Source organism: Ictidomys tridecemlineatus, chromosome 6 (assembly GCF_052094955.1).
Source record: "Ictidomys tridecemlineatus isolate mIctTri1 chromosome 6, mIctTri1.hap1, whole genome shotgun sequence".
Classification (NCBI taxonomy): Eukaryota; Metazoa; Chordata; class Mammalia; order Rodentia; family Sciuridae; genus Ictidomys; species Ictidomys tridecemlineatus.
The window spans coordinates 42,890,061-42,908,691 of record NC_135482.1 but is presented as its reverse complement, the minus strand read 5'-3'; the positions used below and the strand labels follow the sequence as shown (position 1 = coordinate 42,908,691).

The following is an 18,631-nucleotide window of genomic DNA, read 5'->3' as shown; positions in this document are numbered from 1 at the left end:
GTGTAAAAGAGATAGAAAGAAGTCAGAGGTGACATCTGTGGCCTCCTTAATTCTCAAAGGATTATGTGTTAAATACATTGGTATTACTTTGCAGTTCATTGTTTAGCCCTGGGGCTTGGCAGTGGTACTCTCTTAAAGAATATAGTAATTTTGGATTTATGTCAGCAAGGTGTTGTGATAGGAAGCTCTTCATCCTGTCTCCTCTGACATACATACCTATTTCTCAACAATTCATGGACATATTTACTTTGGAAGCCATCTAGAAACTAATTGAAAGACTCCTGCACTGTTGATGACTGTAAAGCCAGATTCATCAAAATCAAAGGGTGATTCAGGATATAATTCATCAGCATCTCTACTCAGGAAATAGCATCATATGATCAGGAAGAAAGCCCATAGGTCCCAGCTTCTCCGTTGGTTCACGGTTCATGAATCTTGTACCCCAACTTTTCCCTGGGCTCTCCCCAAAAGACTGGTTTCTATCTTGCCTCTCATGTAGCTCCAAAGGTCTGGCACAGTGTACCCATCTGAGGAAGAATGAAGATGACAGCTTGAACTCTTGCCACCATAGATTTTCCCCTGGCTCCCCAGAGTGAGCAGATGAAAAGAAAGTCCCCCTTCTCGGTTACCTCCTAGGAAGGTAAAGATTTCATCCATGCATCGAACACCCTGACTTCTCCAAGGCTTCCCAAAGAACTAGAATCTGCCTCACCAGCCTTGGAACTCTAACTGCTCTGACACAGTCAAGCCACCTGAGAAAGGACAGACAGCAATTTGAATTAGAAGATGCCATAGATCTTCCCTATTTCTCAGCACAGAGCAGATGTGTGTGGAGGGTTGAGGGGGATTTCATCACTTGGATTCTTCCTGGGGAGTGAAAGAGTTGACCTATACAATTAGTTCCCCAATTTCTCTGAGGCTGTTCAATGGACTAACGTCCTATTTTCCAGTGCAGGAGTTCTGATAGATCTAATGCCACCTAAGGGACAATAAAGATAGTGGGTTGCACTGTAGGTGCCACAGTTCCTGCTCCAGCTCAGCCAGAGTAAGAGCTCAAAAACTTTATGCTGCTCTCTGGGAAGGAAAGGGGCTAGTAAATGTCCCCAGAATCTCTGGCCAGGTTGGTAGGTGGTCTTCTCCTCTATGAAGCTAGCCTGTGAACTGGGAGCAGGGCCTAATGTGAAGATATCCACACAAAGAGTCAAGGAAAAACGAGGAATCAAGCAAAGTTGTTCCCCAAATAGAAATAAGGTAAATGTCCAGAAACTGAAGATTTACATATAACTAATAATATTTAAATTAATAGGAAGTAATAATAACTCTACTGAGACTTATATGTATTACCTGGTAGAGAATTCAAAGTAACTGTCATAAAGAAACTTACTAAAGTTAAGAGAAAAATGCAAGAAACAAAGTTAAAATTTCAACAAAGAAATAAAATACATTTTTTTAGTTCTACATAGACATCTTTTTTTTTAGTGTAAGCATACATGTATATAGGGTAATAATCTCCATCTTATTTCACCATACTTCTCATCCCTACCCCCCTTTGCCTCCCCTCACTCCCCTCTTCACAATCCAAAATTCCTTCATCCTCCTCCTCCACTATGAATTAGCATCTGCTTCTCAGAGAAAACATTCAGCCTTTGTTTTTTTAAAAGGATGACACAGATCATAGAACTGCAAAACACAAGAATGCAACTAAAAGATTCACTAGAGGTGTTCAATAAGAGAACATATCATGCAGGAGGATTATCAAACTCAATTCATTGGAAATAATTCCATCAGAGGAGAAAAATACTTTTTAAAAATGTGAAGAAGTGAAAGAAGCTTAAGAAATTTATAGCATACCATCAAGCACATTATGAAAGTCCAAGAAGCAGAAGATAGAAAGAACTAGAAATCTCAAGTTAGAACAGCTGAAAACTTCTTATGACTGTGGAAGGAAATGGACCTCCAGATCTAAGAAAACCAAGGACATTGGATAAGTTGATTACAAAGGAATCCACACCAAGATATATTATAATTATTGTCTGCCAAGGCCAATGTCTCGGCTTGGCACCAGAATCACGAGGCACTCACAGCTTTGTAGGTTCAAACAGCAATTCTTTATTCCCGCTTTCACACCGCCTCCACACAGGTCCAGGGGCAAACGCGTTCTGCTGTCTCCCGCACAAACCACCTACTCCACGAGGCTCTCTCCAAATCCCATTTTAATCTCACGAGAACTCAATGGGAACAAGCAGCAGGAACACCCTAATCCCAGCAATAATCTTCAACTTCCAACTTCCTTAAAACCCATTATCTTAAACTGGCAACGCCTTAAACTCAAGGAGCCGGTTACTTCCTCAAACCTGATCAGCTCTAAACCCGAATCCGCCTTGGTCCTTGAGCAAGGTCACCTTATTAAAGCATGCATGCAATGTTCCATCAAATGTCCTCTAAGCAGCATGGGGTACGCTTGGCAAGGAAATTTCGATGCGTCATTCCTACTTGGTAATGGCCCTCAGCAATTGTCATTAGTCATCTTTATGCTGGAAATGATAGAAAAAACATTCATGTACTGAACCTTCTTACTTGTTGTATCATTTTTATATACAAAATATTCTCTCTCAAAACAGCCCCTTCTATTGCAAAGAGAAGTTGATAACAGATGTTATACAGATATAGAAATAATAATAGTAATAATAATAATAATAATAATTCAGATATACAATAAAATAAGACATGTGACCTAGAACACAGTATTGCCTAAAAATGTTATTTTCTACTTCTGTAGCTGCTTTAGTCAGTTTTCAGGACTTTGGACAGACTGAACCACTTACATATTTGTATACGTGTCTTATAATAGCTCAGTATCAGCCAGTAGCAGCTACTGGATAATGAGTGTTTGGACCTTTGCTAATGACTATATTATGTGTGTAGCACTTAAGAGCTTTCTGAGGAACATAGTTTTTGTTTTTATTTTCTCCTCCTCCTCCTTTTCTTCTTCCTCTTTTTCCTACTGTTCCTTTTTCTCTTCTTTTCCTTCTCCTCCTCCCTTCTCTTCCTCTCCACTCTCCCTCCTTCCCTTCCTCTTCCTCTTCTCCCTCCTCCTCCTCCTTCCAATGTTTTTGCATGCCTTTTTACTTAAAACATGTCTAACTAGTTCTATGGGTGACCACAAAACTGTAGAATTCAATTCCTATTCTCTCAGCACACTAATAGCTTAATAAAGTTCTCTTCAAAGGTAAACTGTTATTGGCATTCCCAGAACTAAGAAAATATTCACTGGTTAATGATTTTGTGATTTCAGTGCATATTTTATTATTTTTCATACAAGTATATATGTGAATATCTTGGCCAACGTCATGCAGTAACGCAATCCTGTGTTCTGTGCCTTATAATATTTGATGGATAGTCATGAATTTAGAAAACGATTGGGTCTCTTAACTTCCTTCTTGAAGTTTTGAAGACAGAGGCATCTCTGTGATCTTAAGATGCATTTACTAGGAATGAGTACTTTCTTCACAATTTTGCGACAAACTTTTCTTAGTGAATTCAGGCATGCTCTGTGGCAACCTGTCCATAAACAGAGGGAAGAGGAACTTGTCATAAACCACTGGAAAGTCTTTAGTTGGTACTTTCTACAGGGGGTCCAAGCAGAGATGAAAGCCAAGAGAAATATGTGAAGTTCTTTGATGGTTTATATATGTCTGTTTTCCTTTTGTTTCTTTAAAAAAAACAAATGAATCAACAAAATGCTTACCCTCTAATACCACAAAGAAGGATTTCAGTTAGCAAACTCTTCTCTAAATACTTTAATTATTTATGAGAAAAGACAGATAGTATAGGTATAGCCTTTTCTAGGAAGCATGAATTTTATATGATACGTTTTACAACTCTATAGGTCTCCAAGATATCCTGATTGCAGCCCTACTTAGCTGCTAACAATGAGATGAGTTCATCTCACTGGTAGCCCTTCAGTGTCCTCCTGTTTTCTAAGTACTGCTATACCCAAGCAGTATTTGAACTATCAGTGTGCCTTTATGTTATCTAGAGAAGACAGTCTATAATTATTGGCCATATTTAAATTACAAATGAGAAATATTAATAATGAATTAATGAATATTGAGAAAAGCAGAATTACATTTTTAAACTTTTAAGCATCAGAGTATTCCTTCAGAGAAATATTTTTAAAAGTCAGTACTCATGGGGCATATTACAGACACAGGAATAATACTTAATAAAAAGAATCGTAGTGTCAAAAATTGACATGATAATTTAAGATTTATGAATAGCCAAGCTTAATTATATCCACTGTTTCACATTCTCATATTTCATTTTGAATTAAGGTCAAGATGTAATATATTTTTAATAGTCATTTTTCTGAACTCTGAGAAAAATTACTTTTTGCTCTCTCATAACTTGCTACTTATGTTTTATTATGTTTATCATCTATATTTACAGTTTTCTAGGTTATAAAATCTGTGGAGTTGTTTGGAAAAATTACTTGTAAAGAAAGTATCTAAAAATTTAAAGGGAAGTAGTTTTGTTTCATTCAAATTAACTAGTCTTCAATGAGCACTATTTTGTCCTTCTTGGATCTATCAATTATGAGAGCAAAGAGTCTACTAATGTTATTGAAAATATAATGCAACTGTTTTTTATTCTTTTTTCAAGGCTTTGTTGTTATTTTTGTTTAAATATATAATTTTAAGAGTGTTAACAAAAATTATATTCAAAGCTTCCTTTGAATAAAAGCCATTATTTTATTCATCAATATATTCATACTAATATATTTGAATATTATTACCATAATACTATTCTCTTCAAGATAAAAATCTAACTAAAAAATCATCTCTTTAAAAACTATGGCAAAGCATTATCTGTCTTTATTTTCAATGCTACAAAGCTTTGAATTAACAGAAAACCACCATGGGTTGCTTCTTTAGAATACCATTAAATGTTAGAGACATCGTCTACTGTACAGGAGTGTCACTACTGGATGAAGATGTTTGGGAATTCATATGGATGAAATTCCACTCCACTACAGCAGTTTCTGAAAAGAAGATATTGTTGGAGGCCTTAACTTGTAGTGATGACAGGAATTTATTAAACAGGTGGGTCAATAGATTTTCTAACTATTTTTATAATGAGAGCATTCTCTGTTAATCAGGCTCCCCTGAAGTTGTTTTATGTCCTTGAATAGCTGTTACTATATCTTCCTAAAGATCAGAAAAAAATATCTTGTTAACCTTATTGAAGTTATATGTTAACCTTATTGAAGTTAGTGGCTTAAGAAATATCTTGCTTAATGATTAATTATGTCATTATAATTTATAAATGTGTGTAAGAAAATATTTCATTATCAAAGGAAATGTTTACTAAAATAATTTTAAAAGGGAGTTCTGTGTCATCAAATCAGAATTGTGATTTCCCTATCCAATGTATATTTTTAGAGTTTAATTAATGTAATAAAACACTTTGAATTTGGCCTTGCTCCTTATATAAACTGAAATTTGTTCCATTATTAAATTCATCTGAAGAAAGTTTGCACTGGACTATTCTTTTGAAGAATATGACAAACTAGACCATGTAACTTTAGTACAATTATAAAAATGTAAAATTTATTGGACTAAAACTTTATAATTCTATCATTATAGGCTTCTAAATCTATCTCTGAATTCTGAGGTGGTGCTGGATCAAGATGCAATTGATGTCATAATCCATGTAGCTCGGAATCCCCATGGCCGAGACCTTGCTTGGAAGTTTTTTAGAGATAAATGGAAGATATTAAATACCAGGTAGAAAGAAGAATTTGATCATTCATACCTAAAAGTGTAAATTAAAGCTGACATATGAGAAATAAAAGGCCAAGTTTTGTGATAGAGTTTAGATCCAAATAATAGGATTACATTTTAACAAAGTCAACCAAGATGGGTATTGTTACTTCTGTAAAACTCATTCTGTTTAAATAATTCTCTAACCTTATTAATTTGTTCAAGGTTAATAGTCTTAATTAATGCTATGTGGACACGTGGAGAGTGTAAAATGTTTAGCAGAGCACTTTCCTGGAATATCCATCAAACTGTCCAAAATTGAAGAAAACATAAAACTCCTGTATCCTGAATGTATTATAGGAAAATGATTTATAAATCAGATATAAATGGTATTATAACAAGAAACTTAAATTGTTTTTGTAGAATTGTTTTAAATTTCTTCTAAATAAAATATTATCAAGCACCTAAATAAAACCATGAAGTAGAGAAGAAACATTAATCATTTCAATCATCATGTGGTCCCTCTTGCAGTAGAATTCATTCCCAGGATATCTTGTTTCATGGTGAGAGTTTTTCATCCTCAATATTAGAAAAGTTTTCATTAAGTATTTAAATCTATTATAATCTATGCTAATTTATTACTCTGGTAATCTCTATGGTATCTTAAAATTAAATTTATTATAGAGGATGTAAATGCTGCATGTTCTTCTAAAACATAACTCTTCCCAGGTAGTAAGCAGACTTACTGTTCTGTCAGAAACTCATATAAAAACTATTTAAGCACACCTTTATCAGCTGTCCTATTATAATGAGTTCAATTTGAATGAGTGTGTCATATTAAAGCACATTTCTCTCTACAGATATATCATTGAGAGAAAGCACTGATATTCCTATATGGCACATTGACTTTTTCTATATGTTCAGTTCAGAACTTTGAATGATTAGAATATTAGAGTATGTTTTGTTGTCACGCATATAATAGAGTGTCTAGTTATCCAGCCAAGGTAAAATTAATATATACACAACAGTTCCTATCCAAGAATGCCCATGATACAGAGAGTATCTGATTTTATAGTTCAGAGTCAGTGGAATGCACCTGTCTATGATATCTATCCAAAAGGTAAAATTATTGAGGTTTGAGGTTTGACTGTCTACAAATACAGTAGTACTTTTCATGGCAAATAGGAGTGGTTTTATCTACCCCTACTCCTCTGTTGGTCCTTGAATGTTGGAGTTTGTGGGGGTCCTGACCAATATATTCTTCACCTTCTACAAATTCTTCCTGATTTAAGTTGTCATCCATTCTCACCATCACTCCCAAATCTTCATCTTATATGTACTCTAGATATTTCCATATGATAGACAATCTCTCCTCAAGATCCCTACTGGGTTATGTCTGCAAAAACTAATGCCATCATTTTCCTTTGGTCTTTCTTTTCTCATTAAACCTTATAGCCAATCAGCAATTGCTGAAGCCACATATCTAAAAGTCTATATAGGCTTCCCCCTTTTCCTAGCCATATTTATCAATTAGGCTTTAGGTCTTGTCAATTTCAGAATTTCTAAATATTTCTTCCTTTGCTTTTCTGCTACCATTTTCCTAATGCAGTTTCTTCTTTACTATGGTACTCTTAAAATAGCCTCTTTATTCCTCTCTAATTATATTCACCAATTCTCACACACACACACACACACGCGCGCGCGCGCGCGCCTTCCCTTTGTCACAAGAATCTTTCTGAAAAGCAATGTGATATTTCCCTGATATAAAACTTTCCAGGGTCTGTGCCAGACTTACAATCTAAGCTCCTTGATATGTCTTCTGTGTACCTCCTAGCCTCTTGTTCTTCCATTCCAAGCCTCACAGTTCATACCCTCAATACCAAATTGCTTGTTGTCTGACACACCATGTCATCTCACACCTCCTGCTTTTGTTTCTGTTGGTTCACTAAAATTACTTTATCAAAATTGCACCATTCTCAGTCTAGATGCATCATCTGCCAGAAGCTCATAGATCCCACAGCTAAAGAGATCTTCTCTGAACACTGTGTATAATAATATCAACACTGTATTTAGTTATATTAAGAGGAAATTATCTGTTTACATGTCTAACTCTTCAGCTAGATGGTAAAACACCTTTGAGGTTTTGTGATCATGATTTATTCACCTACATGTGAATGTATAATTGACATTCCCTTAGAAAAAGAATTACTTTTGTTCCTGGGTAATAATCTACTTCTGTAACCACAAACTTATTACTAGTGGTCACACATGTTGTTTGAATGATTATTTGTTTGCTTTTGCTTAGCTAACTTTTTTTCCATGGAGGAGTTCAATGTTAGAATTATAATAAGTCATGGTTTCTGCTAGGTCAGCCCCTCATTTTATAGATGAGAAAAATTAAATTCCTCAGAAACTAAATTACTTAAAGTCCCATAGGCTAGGGCAACATTAGAAAACCTCATGTGATGACATCTAGACATTTGCTTCCAATTGTCCAGAGTTTTCTTTGTAGTATACTTATCTTGTTTCTAAGAACATGATTACCTGTGTTAGGTATCATCAGCATAGTAAAGACAAATCAGTAAAATTAGAACTCCTTCTCTTCACTGGCACAAACTGTTCATTGCCTCAGGTCAAAAGTTAAATAATTGTATTTGTGACACAAGAATTATGCAATCCAAATGAATAACTAGATATTTTATTTTAATATCCTCATGAAAATAATGCTAATATTTTGGGAACATTTTTGAGAAATATGAGTCCATTTTTAAGACCTCAGTAGGATAATATCAATTTCTTTTATGATTAATTAAACCCAAATATCTGTGTGACATACTGATTATGACTAGTTGGCCCTGCAGTTTTCCTTCCTTTGGTGGCATGCTTTTCTCTTACAGTGACCTAAGTTGCTTTAGAGTTGAAAAGTTCTAAAATTTCTGCTCAATCCTTGTCTTGGAAATATAACAGTATTTCCTAAATCCAATTTTAGAGGACTCACATTTTTAAAATTTGCTTCAACTTACATTTCTCCAAAACACTGTGAGCCAAATCAGACGGGATCTGATAGTATCCCATAGCCATAGCTCTTTTCATCTATCTTGCCCCCTAAAGAAATTATCTTGAGTGCTCCAAGATCTAGCAATCTCTAACAACCCTAGTCAAATAGACTAGAACCCTTGAGAATATATTTATAGTAGTATTTCTTAAATTACTACCTATATTAACATTAAGACTTTTTTCTTTTATCTTTTGAGGTATGGAGAAGCATTATTTATGAATTCCAAACTTATCAGTGGAGTTACAGAATTTCTTAATACTGAAGGTGAACTCAAAGAGGTAAATATTTTAAAATGAGTTCTAATTTTTTGTTTTATAAGCATAAAATTGCACATTTACTTCAATAATTTCTGTCAGATTCACACCCATTCCTTTTACACACACACACACACACACACACACACTCTCTCTCTCTCTCTTGTTAAAGACTTCTCTATTTACAAAGGTATTTCTAATATATTAAGCATTGAATGCCTGCAAAATGTTTTTTAATGTAATAATTTCTAAAGTTGGGTCCCAAAATCTACTCCAGAAGTCTTTGATCCAATCAGCCATTCTTCAGAAGATTCTGTGAACCCAAGTAACCTACAAAACCATCATATCAATGACTTAGTACTTGTATTAAGGACAAAGGTTGGTGTTAAGGTGTAGAACATGAGTCTCACAGCTTTGTGGTCAGCCCTATGCAGACAACATATAACTGGACATGATAGTAATGTTTTATGCTGTCCAGGCTGTTATACAGAATGATTTCATGTGTACAGAAAGTCATGTATCTGGCAATATATATTGAAATTAATAGTTTGTTTCAAATTTCTGCTTGGCACAATCACAAATGAATTTTATTAATGAAAATAACCTTGACTTTTAATGGACTAGGGTTCATTTAACATTTCCATTTTCCTCTCATTTATTTCTCCGAAAATATAAACTAGGTATCCTCCTCCCTTGTTAACTCACATACCAACAGAAAGAGAGATGAAATGGGGAGGGTTAAGCAGGTAGAGAAAAGGGACAAAACATAGGTTCTTTTGATTTATTATAATGAAATGAGCTTCAAACTGTCTTTTCCTCTGCTGTCCACTTTTATAAAATGTAGCTGATAATTGTCATTGAGGATCATGGTCTCCTCAGTTTCCACTGACAGAATGCTCGATGCTGTTACCCAAAGCTAATCCTATCAAGCAGCATTCTCCTGGGTGTGTCAATCCTGGCACCAACCTTAATATCTTCTAATATTGCCCAATTTCCTGAGATCATACCCCATGAGCTAACTTAGATTCTATCACACCAGGAGCTAGGCTAAGCCAAGGCTTGGGTTGTAATGATTTGAAATTCCGCCTTTATCCCTGCTATGTGTGTTCCCAACCCTGAAGGATTTAGCTTTGAAATCCCAGAACATTTTTCCACTATTTTTTAGAATAAAAAGATTCTAAATGGAAAGGCTTTTTTTCCAATCCATAGGAAACAGAAAGAACAATTAAATTAATGATGGCTTTCAGTTTTCTCTGTATTTAAATGAAGTACTTTTAATGTCATGATTTTATATTCAATAGTCTGGGGATGAAAGACATTTAGTCACAATCTGCTCAGCCATTCAAGTGAACATAGAAGTGAAATCTCTCTCCCTGCTCCTCCCCTCTTGGCCTCTCCTTGCTCCTCTCCCTCTCTGGGGTTCTGTCTTCTCCTCTTCTATCCCCTTTCCTCCCACCTGTCTCCTGTATCTCCTCCCTTGTTCTTTCTTCTCCCTTTTCTCTTATTCTCTTTCATATTTTTCTTGATTTGCTCATTCTCTGGCCATGAAAAATAATGTCTTTTAGATGAACATTTAATTATTTTATCACATGTTCACCATTTTGTTTTACATATTATATATTTAATTTTTATGTTTTTTTTTTAAAAAATTGCCACTTTAGATGTTCCAAGGTGCCCCTATCATGAGAGGTTAAAAAAAATGAAATTAAATTGTGGCTTTTATTTCATTATCTACAAAGGAGCTAATTTCACAATGCAGGCTCACAGTGGAATGAGGGATGAATCTCTTCATCGCATCACTAAAACTTTTTAGTTTTACCTTTTCTTCCAGAGGCTTTTACATGCTTTCATACTTTTAACTGTTTGTACAGGAATGAGGCACATATTTTCAGGTGGGGTGGGGGATTCAATTTGTACTGATGACAGTCCTTCTTCCTTAAATTAGAAAGGGCTAAGTAACATCCACTCAAAATATCCCATAACCTTTGAGCCTCATAAACAGAAAACCCAAGTGCTCCCTTGGGGTACAGCATTTCCAAGGATTCATAGATCAAAGGGGAATCCGCACATTTATGAATTCTGAAAACTCTTTTGGTATTTTAATGATCCTTATCAGCTTTAGGGGCATTTTGTAAGAAATTTCTATTGTCCAAAATTGCACTCTAGTACCTGAAACTGAAGTTTCCCTTTAATTACATGGATCTAGTAGTTTGAACTATATTTCTTCTTGAGGCAGTCACCATTCACTTAATTTTAAGTTAATGGAAGTATAACATCATGGAACCTTAGAGGATCCTGTCATGTTTCCATACTGATGTCCAAAAAGTAACACTGTCATGCACCTGTCAATATACTACTCTCTTTAAGAGGAACATAGATCTTGTGCATCCCGGATATCACATTTACACATGGAATATTGAAGACATATGCCTCATACTAGGACAATGGCTAATACTATTTGTTTATGTAGTTACTAATAGTATGTTGTATAATATACTCTAAAGATAATTTACTATGTTGGGGTCTGGAGTATCCTGACATAAGAGATATTTTAATGCTAAAATATTTTAATAGATAAATAAATATGCTTAGAAATTTTATGCTAAGAAAATTAAGGAGCACAAAAAACAAGGACATTTTACTAAATGTTATTTAATAAAAATATCTTAACTTGCAGCATTTAAAATAAAAGCATAACATGGTGTAAATATCTAGGAAACATGATAAAAAAATAATAGCAGCAGCAAAAACAAAACAGAGAGCTGAAGCAAATAATGAAACTGGAGTAATAAATGCCTTTTTTATTACCCCAAACTCTGTAAATTGAGAAGTGAGGTAGAGTCTGTAAGGCACTGCAGTCTCCCTCTAGCACTAGTTAGATGGCTGTTCTGACCATGTTTGCCACAAGAACCATGGAGGAATATGGCCCTGAGATCAATTTGTGGCAACAGTGGAAAGTGAACCAGATGTGTTCTGATGAGTAAGCTACTCAAGATGTCCTATGAGTCACCTCAGGTGCTCTGAGCTCACAAAGGAAGTATTTAGTGCCTAAGAAATGCACCCCTAGAGACCCACCAGTTACATTGTCTATTGAGAGTTCTCATGTGTCAATAATACATTCATATTGAAACCCATCATTTGCCTTTGAGGACAACTTAAGAATTTTTCTTCACATGTTTAGGCTGGCTTCATAAAGAGTCCAAGAGTACATGCCACAGAGTTAAAGTTGCAAAAATGGTGTTGATCACCATCTGGCATATTCCATGCTGTGGGACAAATATCACTATGCAGAACATATTTTAAAAGAATATATTTTTGATTGACAAATAATATGTGAATAGTGACACTATAATGTTATGTTTTTCTAAGAAGTTAAATAACAAAATCTAAAACATAAAACAAGATGTATTTTTTTTTTTTTGGGTACTGGGGCTTGAACTCAGGGGGCATTCAACCAATGAGCCACACCCCTAGCCTATTTTGTATTTTATTTAGAGACAGGGTCCCACTGAGTTACTTAGTGTCTTGCTGTTGCTGAGGCTGGCTTTGAACTCATAATGCTTCTGCTTCACTCTCCTGAGCCTCTGGGATAACAGGCATGTGTCATCTAGCCAAACTAAAATAAAATGTCTTGTTTGTTGCTTTATGGAAATATACCTGATGAGTATAAACTATAAATATGTAAATACAAATATATTATTGTGTTAATTAGCTAAAGATTCAAATTATGATTCAAGAATTCCTTTAGACTTCCCTCTCTCTCTCTCTCTCTCTCTCTCTCTCTCTCTCTCTCTCTCTCTGTGTGTGTGTGTGTGTGTGTGTGTGCGTGCGTGTGTGTGTATCTGTGTGTCTGTGGCAATGCCTGGAGTATTAGAGATACTTAATAAATTCCAATTCCTTTCTTCTTTCTTTTACCTTAATATATATAAATGTGGTCAAGTATCAGATCAGTATTTAGGATAGCACCAGTAAGTATTTGTTAAACATTGGATATTTTACATGTTTGTTATAAAAGTACAATTATTTTGAAGTCCTGTCAAGGCTATAGCTGAGATACAATTATTCTTTGCTGGTATTGCCAGATGTAAGGTTTTGTGGAAAAACAGACTTTTGAGAGAACACATCAGTATCATGTAATCAAAGTAAGATTGTCTTAACAAACTAAGCTCTACATGAACTAAATTCTAAATTATGTTAGAAAGGTACAATTAGTTGCATGTTAAATAACCCCACCCCATCTTCCCTGTCCACTTAAAAATTCTAACCTAAATGATCAAATTCTCTAGCTGAATCAGACCATATTTCTTCTTTATTCTTTCTAAATCTAGTTACTCGGATGATTGGAATGTCATTTATCATCCAGTTTGTATAGCACCATTACTTTTTTCCACCTTCCAATAACTTTGGCAATCCCTTGACATTGGAGATAGTGTCAAGCCCTATACTGCTTATTTGTAGAAGATGAAGAATAATTTTCACACACAAAGAGTGAACTTTAATCCTTGTATTCAGTTTGTAAGGCTCTTTTATACATTGAATGGCCCTTTTAATTAGAACTAGTCTTTGTCACAATTTCATCAACCTATTTTGAAAGAAAAATTAAGTATTTCCATTTTAATATTTATTGATGACATAGAAGCTGAATTGGAGTCTTATTGTAATCAATGTCTACTCTTCTTTTTTTCTTTTCTTTTTCATTCCATAATCAATTATATCTAATTGATACAGCCCATTATATTTTTCATTACTAAACTTATTCCACTATATCAAATATTTATATTTAAAGAGTATAAATAAGTTTATTTATAAATAAATAACTTTAAATAAGTTTTGTACAAGAGATTTTATTCAAGAGGCAGCCAAGTGCAAGGAGATGAGAGAGACCAGCTCTCAAATATGCCTCTCTTACAGGGGTATTTATGGGTGATTTAAGGTGTGGGGACCAGTGATCAGAGGGGATGTAATCAGTGATCTATGCAGGCATAGTCACTCTTCATAACTCTTCAAATGATGCATGAAGAAAATTATGGCGTTAGCATGATCTGAGAGTGGAGTTTTGGGTTGTCTGACATCAGAAGGTCACCTATTGGAAGCCTGCTAAGGCCCAAAAGAAGAATTGGTGGTTTTAACAAAAGTAGCCTTCAAGTCCCTGCAAAGTAACCTCAGCTACCATTGTCATCATGGCCCACAGTGCTATCTGCAGGAGAGTTGGAGGGAGACTAACAATATGTGGCTCAGTTGCATGACCTCCAAAATGAGGGATGTTCAAGTTAACTAAAAGTAAGCAACTAGAGGCAATTAAAGCTAGAGGGCTTATCAGGATTTCCCTTGGTTTCAATTGTGGCACTTTTGTTTCAAAGGGATTCTTGTTCAAATATGCTGCATATGAGTTCATTTTAAGACATGCATCCTTATCATTTTAAATTTCTGTTTCCAGCTAAAGAGCTTCATGAAGAGCTATGATGGGGTAGCTGCTGCCTCTTTCTCACGTGCTGTGGAAACCGTTGAAGCCAATGTGCACTGGAAAATGCTTTATCAAGATGAGCTCTTCCAATGGCTGGGGAAAGCTCTGAGGCACTAATATGTGTCTCTTATAAAAAAAAGAAAAAGAAAAAAAGACTGAGATTTTGGGAAGATGACCTGTTTTATGTGGAATGAGGAAAACATGCTGTGTAAAAAAATGGCCAGATTTTCAGTGTTAACGTGTGGGAGGATTTTTTTTTTTTTTTTTTTTTACTCTTTAGTTTGGGGGATTCATTTTTGTTTCATTCAATTCACTTTTGTTTCTTTATTGGGTATTCTTTAAAGAAACTCTTGCAAGTGAAACTTGCCATGGTTGCTTCAGCTGTACATTCCTTGCTGTACAGGACCAAATATGATAGTGGTGCATGTTGATGTTGCAGTCAGTTTGGGAAAAAAAAATCATATTCAGAATATTCTGTGCATGGATGTATGGTCCTGCCTGTGTTCCAGCATGCTTGTTTAAAATGTCCAATGTTGTATGTGAATATATGTTCCATCCAGGATGGGCATTATGCAAAAGCACAAAGATTATCTATGACAATCAGTGTTGCAATGAAAGAAAAACTAAAAAGGGTAGTTAGATTCTTAGTGTTAGACAATGGGAGAGATAAAATAACCCTTTAAGTGAACAGTGTCATTTATTTCAGCACTTGGATTGTCTGGCAATGATTACTGTGTTACTAACTCACTTTATTTGAGTTAAAGCTCTGTACACATTTAAAAAGGCATATAGATAGTGTATACATATGTATATGTACATAGGGAAGCCCCGTATGTATATAGTATGTTGTACACTGCACACGTGAAAAGAATCTCTTAAATCTAAGAAAATTTATCTCTTTTTATAAATGTGTAGATGTTTGGAAAAGGGTTAAAGGAATTTATCTCAACATTATCCTTCCTATTTCCTAACTAAATTTTTCAACTTATTTTTCATTTACTTTCTGAAGTATGGTTTACTCTACTACATGAAGATGAATTCTAACAAAATTTATTGTGTAAACCACTCTTCTAACTCTCCTAAATCAGTAGCAGCCATGCATATAGATTGTGTTATCATTGGTCAGATGTTCTATTCAGTATAATAATTGTGTAAACTTAGTACTGCCAATACTGAGAAAGTGTTTATTTTCCATCTTGTTTGTCCATCTCATGTTGGAGAGTTAAAATTACTCTCTGTGTGTTGGTCTTTATGTCTGTGTTGCTACAATCCTCCATTAAGCAACCATACCTCAATAGGTCTATTAGCATTTAATGACCTTTTATGCCACTTGTGCCATCCCTTGAGATAAGAAGTTTCTTTTCATGTGTTAATGTACAAAGTCTTTCCTTTAGTATTGACAACTCTATTCTACCTGGGAATTTTGAATAGCCATTGGCTTTGTATTACATAACACAAATATTTTTAAATGATATTTTCACCCAGCAGGCCAACTCTTTAAATACTACTTAGATGCTTCAGAATTAACATATTTTAAATTTACCATTATTAAATACCAATACAACTACTATACTTAAGCCAAATTTTTGTGGACCACTTCCTATTTTCCTGAGGTGTTCCATTCCTCCAAACTTAGCAAATCATTGAAACATGTGTTCTGAAATTAAGTCACTGAATACTGAAAAGACCCTTAGACATATATGAGACTGCAACCATAGAATTATTTTAAGTTTATAGAAAAGAAGAGCAATTTCATAACCCATAGAATAAGTACCACCTAAAATTGAATTTTACTATTTAAGCATTTGCTACTTTACTCCTACCTAAAATGTTCAGTACTTTGTTCAATTGAAACACATGAATTTTAAATATTCTGTGTAGTCTTAATAAAACATGATAATGCTTCATATAAAATCTAAAAGTTATACCACCCATCAGAAGCAATGGAATCCAATTACTACATGTCAAATTTACAAATTCCTTAAGGGAAAAGTTCTAAAACATGATAATACCATCACATTGCTTTGTAGGTCCCAGATATTCATGTAATAGAGATGATAAAAATTAGAGGTGGATATTCTTGTTTTGTGTCATGAATTACTGAAAATTCCTAGTAGCTGTGGCATTGTGTGTGTGTGTGTGTGTGTGTGTGTGTGTGTGAAATCACCATTTTCAAATTTGAGTTAGAAAGGCTTTTACAGTTCTTTTTCCTCCCCACTGTTAATAATCATAATCCTCTTTCAGTATTTTAGTGGCCTTGAACAACTGGTTTAGCTACAATATCAAATCCCAAGTGTATAACTATGTGCAATGTTAATACCTCATATAATAATTGTTCAACAGTATAGTGGTACCAATGGCATTGAGATGGCATTTTTGTTCTACATATTTTTCAGTAATTTAACCTTTCCAATGTTGAAATTATATCAGGCTTTAATGTTTTTTAGTTGTTTTAATAAGTAATATTTTCAAAATAATAAAATAACCAATGATATCTCTTGGAATATTCTGTAAGATGTAGTTATAAAATTATATTTTCTACTTAGAGTTTTATCTGTTCTCTCTTCTTTGTCTGCTTTACAAATCAGAAATATGAATGAAACCACACACTGTTGAAAGTGTTCAGCATCTAGTGTTAAAAATTTACTGTGCCAATATATGTACAAGAACAAAACTTGTTTTCCATTAGAAAAGACCAAATTACTTACCACACCATGTTGGGTATTAATTGTTTCCAGGTGATATGTAAATAAACCAGTTTCCCAATTTTTACACATTTTTTTCCTTAAAAATTTCCTATAATCTTTGAAGTTTTTAATATATATATAATCTCAACCTTTAAGGCTATATCTATGATGCTTCTGTTCTTAAGTTTCCATAGCATGTATTTTATCTGGGCCTTAAACTCACCTTGGTTTGTAGTATTTTCTGGATAATTGTATCATAGAACTCAGATTTTTGTGTTAATAAAATTTACAAATATTATAACTACTATTTTAGAAAGTTATAAGCTTATGCCATAAACTTATAAAATGCTTTTCATTTTCACACATGCTGTTTTATTTGACTCCTCACAAAAACACAAAGCATTTTTAGTTCTATATGCTAAAATGAAACTGAGTCTCATGGTAGCAACATGAGCTATTTAAAATTGCAGTTATTTTGGGAACAGATATAATAACCTAAGACTCTAAATATAGCTTTTCTACAATTAAACTATAAAAAGATGTTTAAAATTCCTTTATTGATTGCACTAATTGGAGATTTTGCAAATAATAGAATAGCCTTAAAATACATAATTAAATATAACTGTAATAATTACCTTATTTCTTAAAGTCTCTGATTCTAATTTTCATGTTTTCAAATAACTGAATGATGATATTTTTCTGTATTTATCTTGGTCAGTTTAAGTAGTTGGAATTAAAAAATTAGTTTATAGTTTTATTTTCCTCTTTATGTCTTTTGCTGAACATTGACTAATCTTAAAATACTGATTATTGGCTTTACTTACAAACTAATCTTATCTGATAGTAGTAATAGGTGGTCCGAATACAGATAAAATACTATCTATTTAAATCATTGAAAATAACATACAGTAAAATATTTATAAATCTATGCAGACTAAACTGTGAGAAAATGATTTTTGTGAAACCATTCCACTGTATTAGATGCATACAAGAGATTTCTAAAAAAGTTTATGATAATATATTTAATGAAAATATACTGGCAATTAAAATTATAAGAAATCCTTTTCTAAGAGATTGCAGAACCTGAAATAATTTGCTTATTCTTTTGAGTGCTCCCATGAAGTAACCTTATATCCCTATTCAAGAAGTAGCCAAGGCACATATAATGATAAATTAATATTTCCAAACCTGTTTTGAGCAGTCATAGCTGAATTATCACTTGATACTGCTGGTTATATGTTCATAGAATTTAGTTTAATTAAAGAAATATTTATTGAGAATCTTTATTGCACTAGGATTTTAGCGAGGGAAAGGAAGGCAGGGATTAATATGCATAAAGAAATTCACATCACAATAAATGCAAAATGTCTAAAGAAATAACGAATGAGTCAGAAGAAGGGTAATGT

At 33.9% G+C, this 18,631-nt stretch overlaps 1 protein-coding gene across 1 annotated transcript in view; it reads left to right on the top strand.

Moving 5' to 3' along the window:
• Positions 1–17,586, top strand: part of Trhde (thyrotropin releasing hormone degrading enzyme) — a 360,650-nt gene extending 343,064 nt beyond the window's left edge. The window contains exons 16-19 of the mRNA XM_005330424.5: positions 4,935–5,102; positions 5,646–5,786; positions 9,017–9,098; positions 14,512–17,586. Coding sequence (XP_005330481.4) covers positions 4,935–5,102; positions 5,646–5,786; positions 9,017–9,098; positions 14,512–14,655 — 535 coding nt within the window. The 3' untranslated portion in view covers positions 14,656–17,586. The remainder of the gene's footprint in view (positions 1–4,934; positions 5,103–5,645; positions 5,787–9,016; positions 9,099–14,511) is intronic.
• Positions 17,587–18,631: the final 1,045 nt, after the last annotated feature.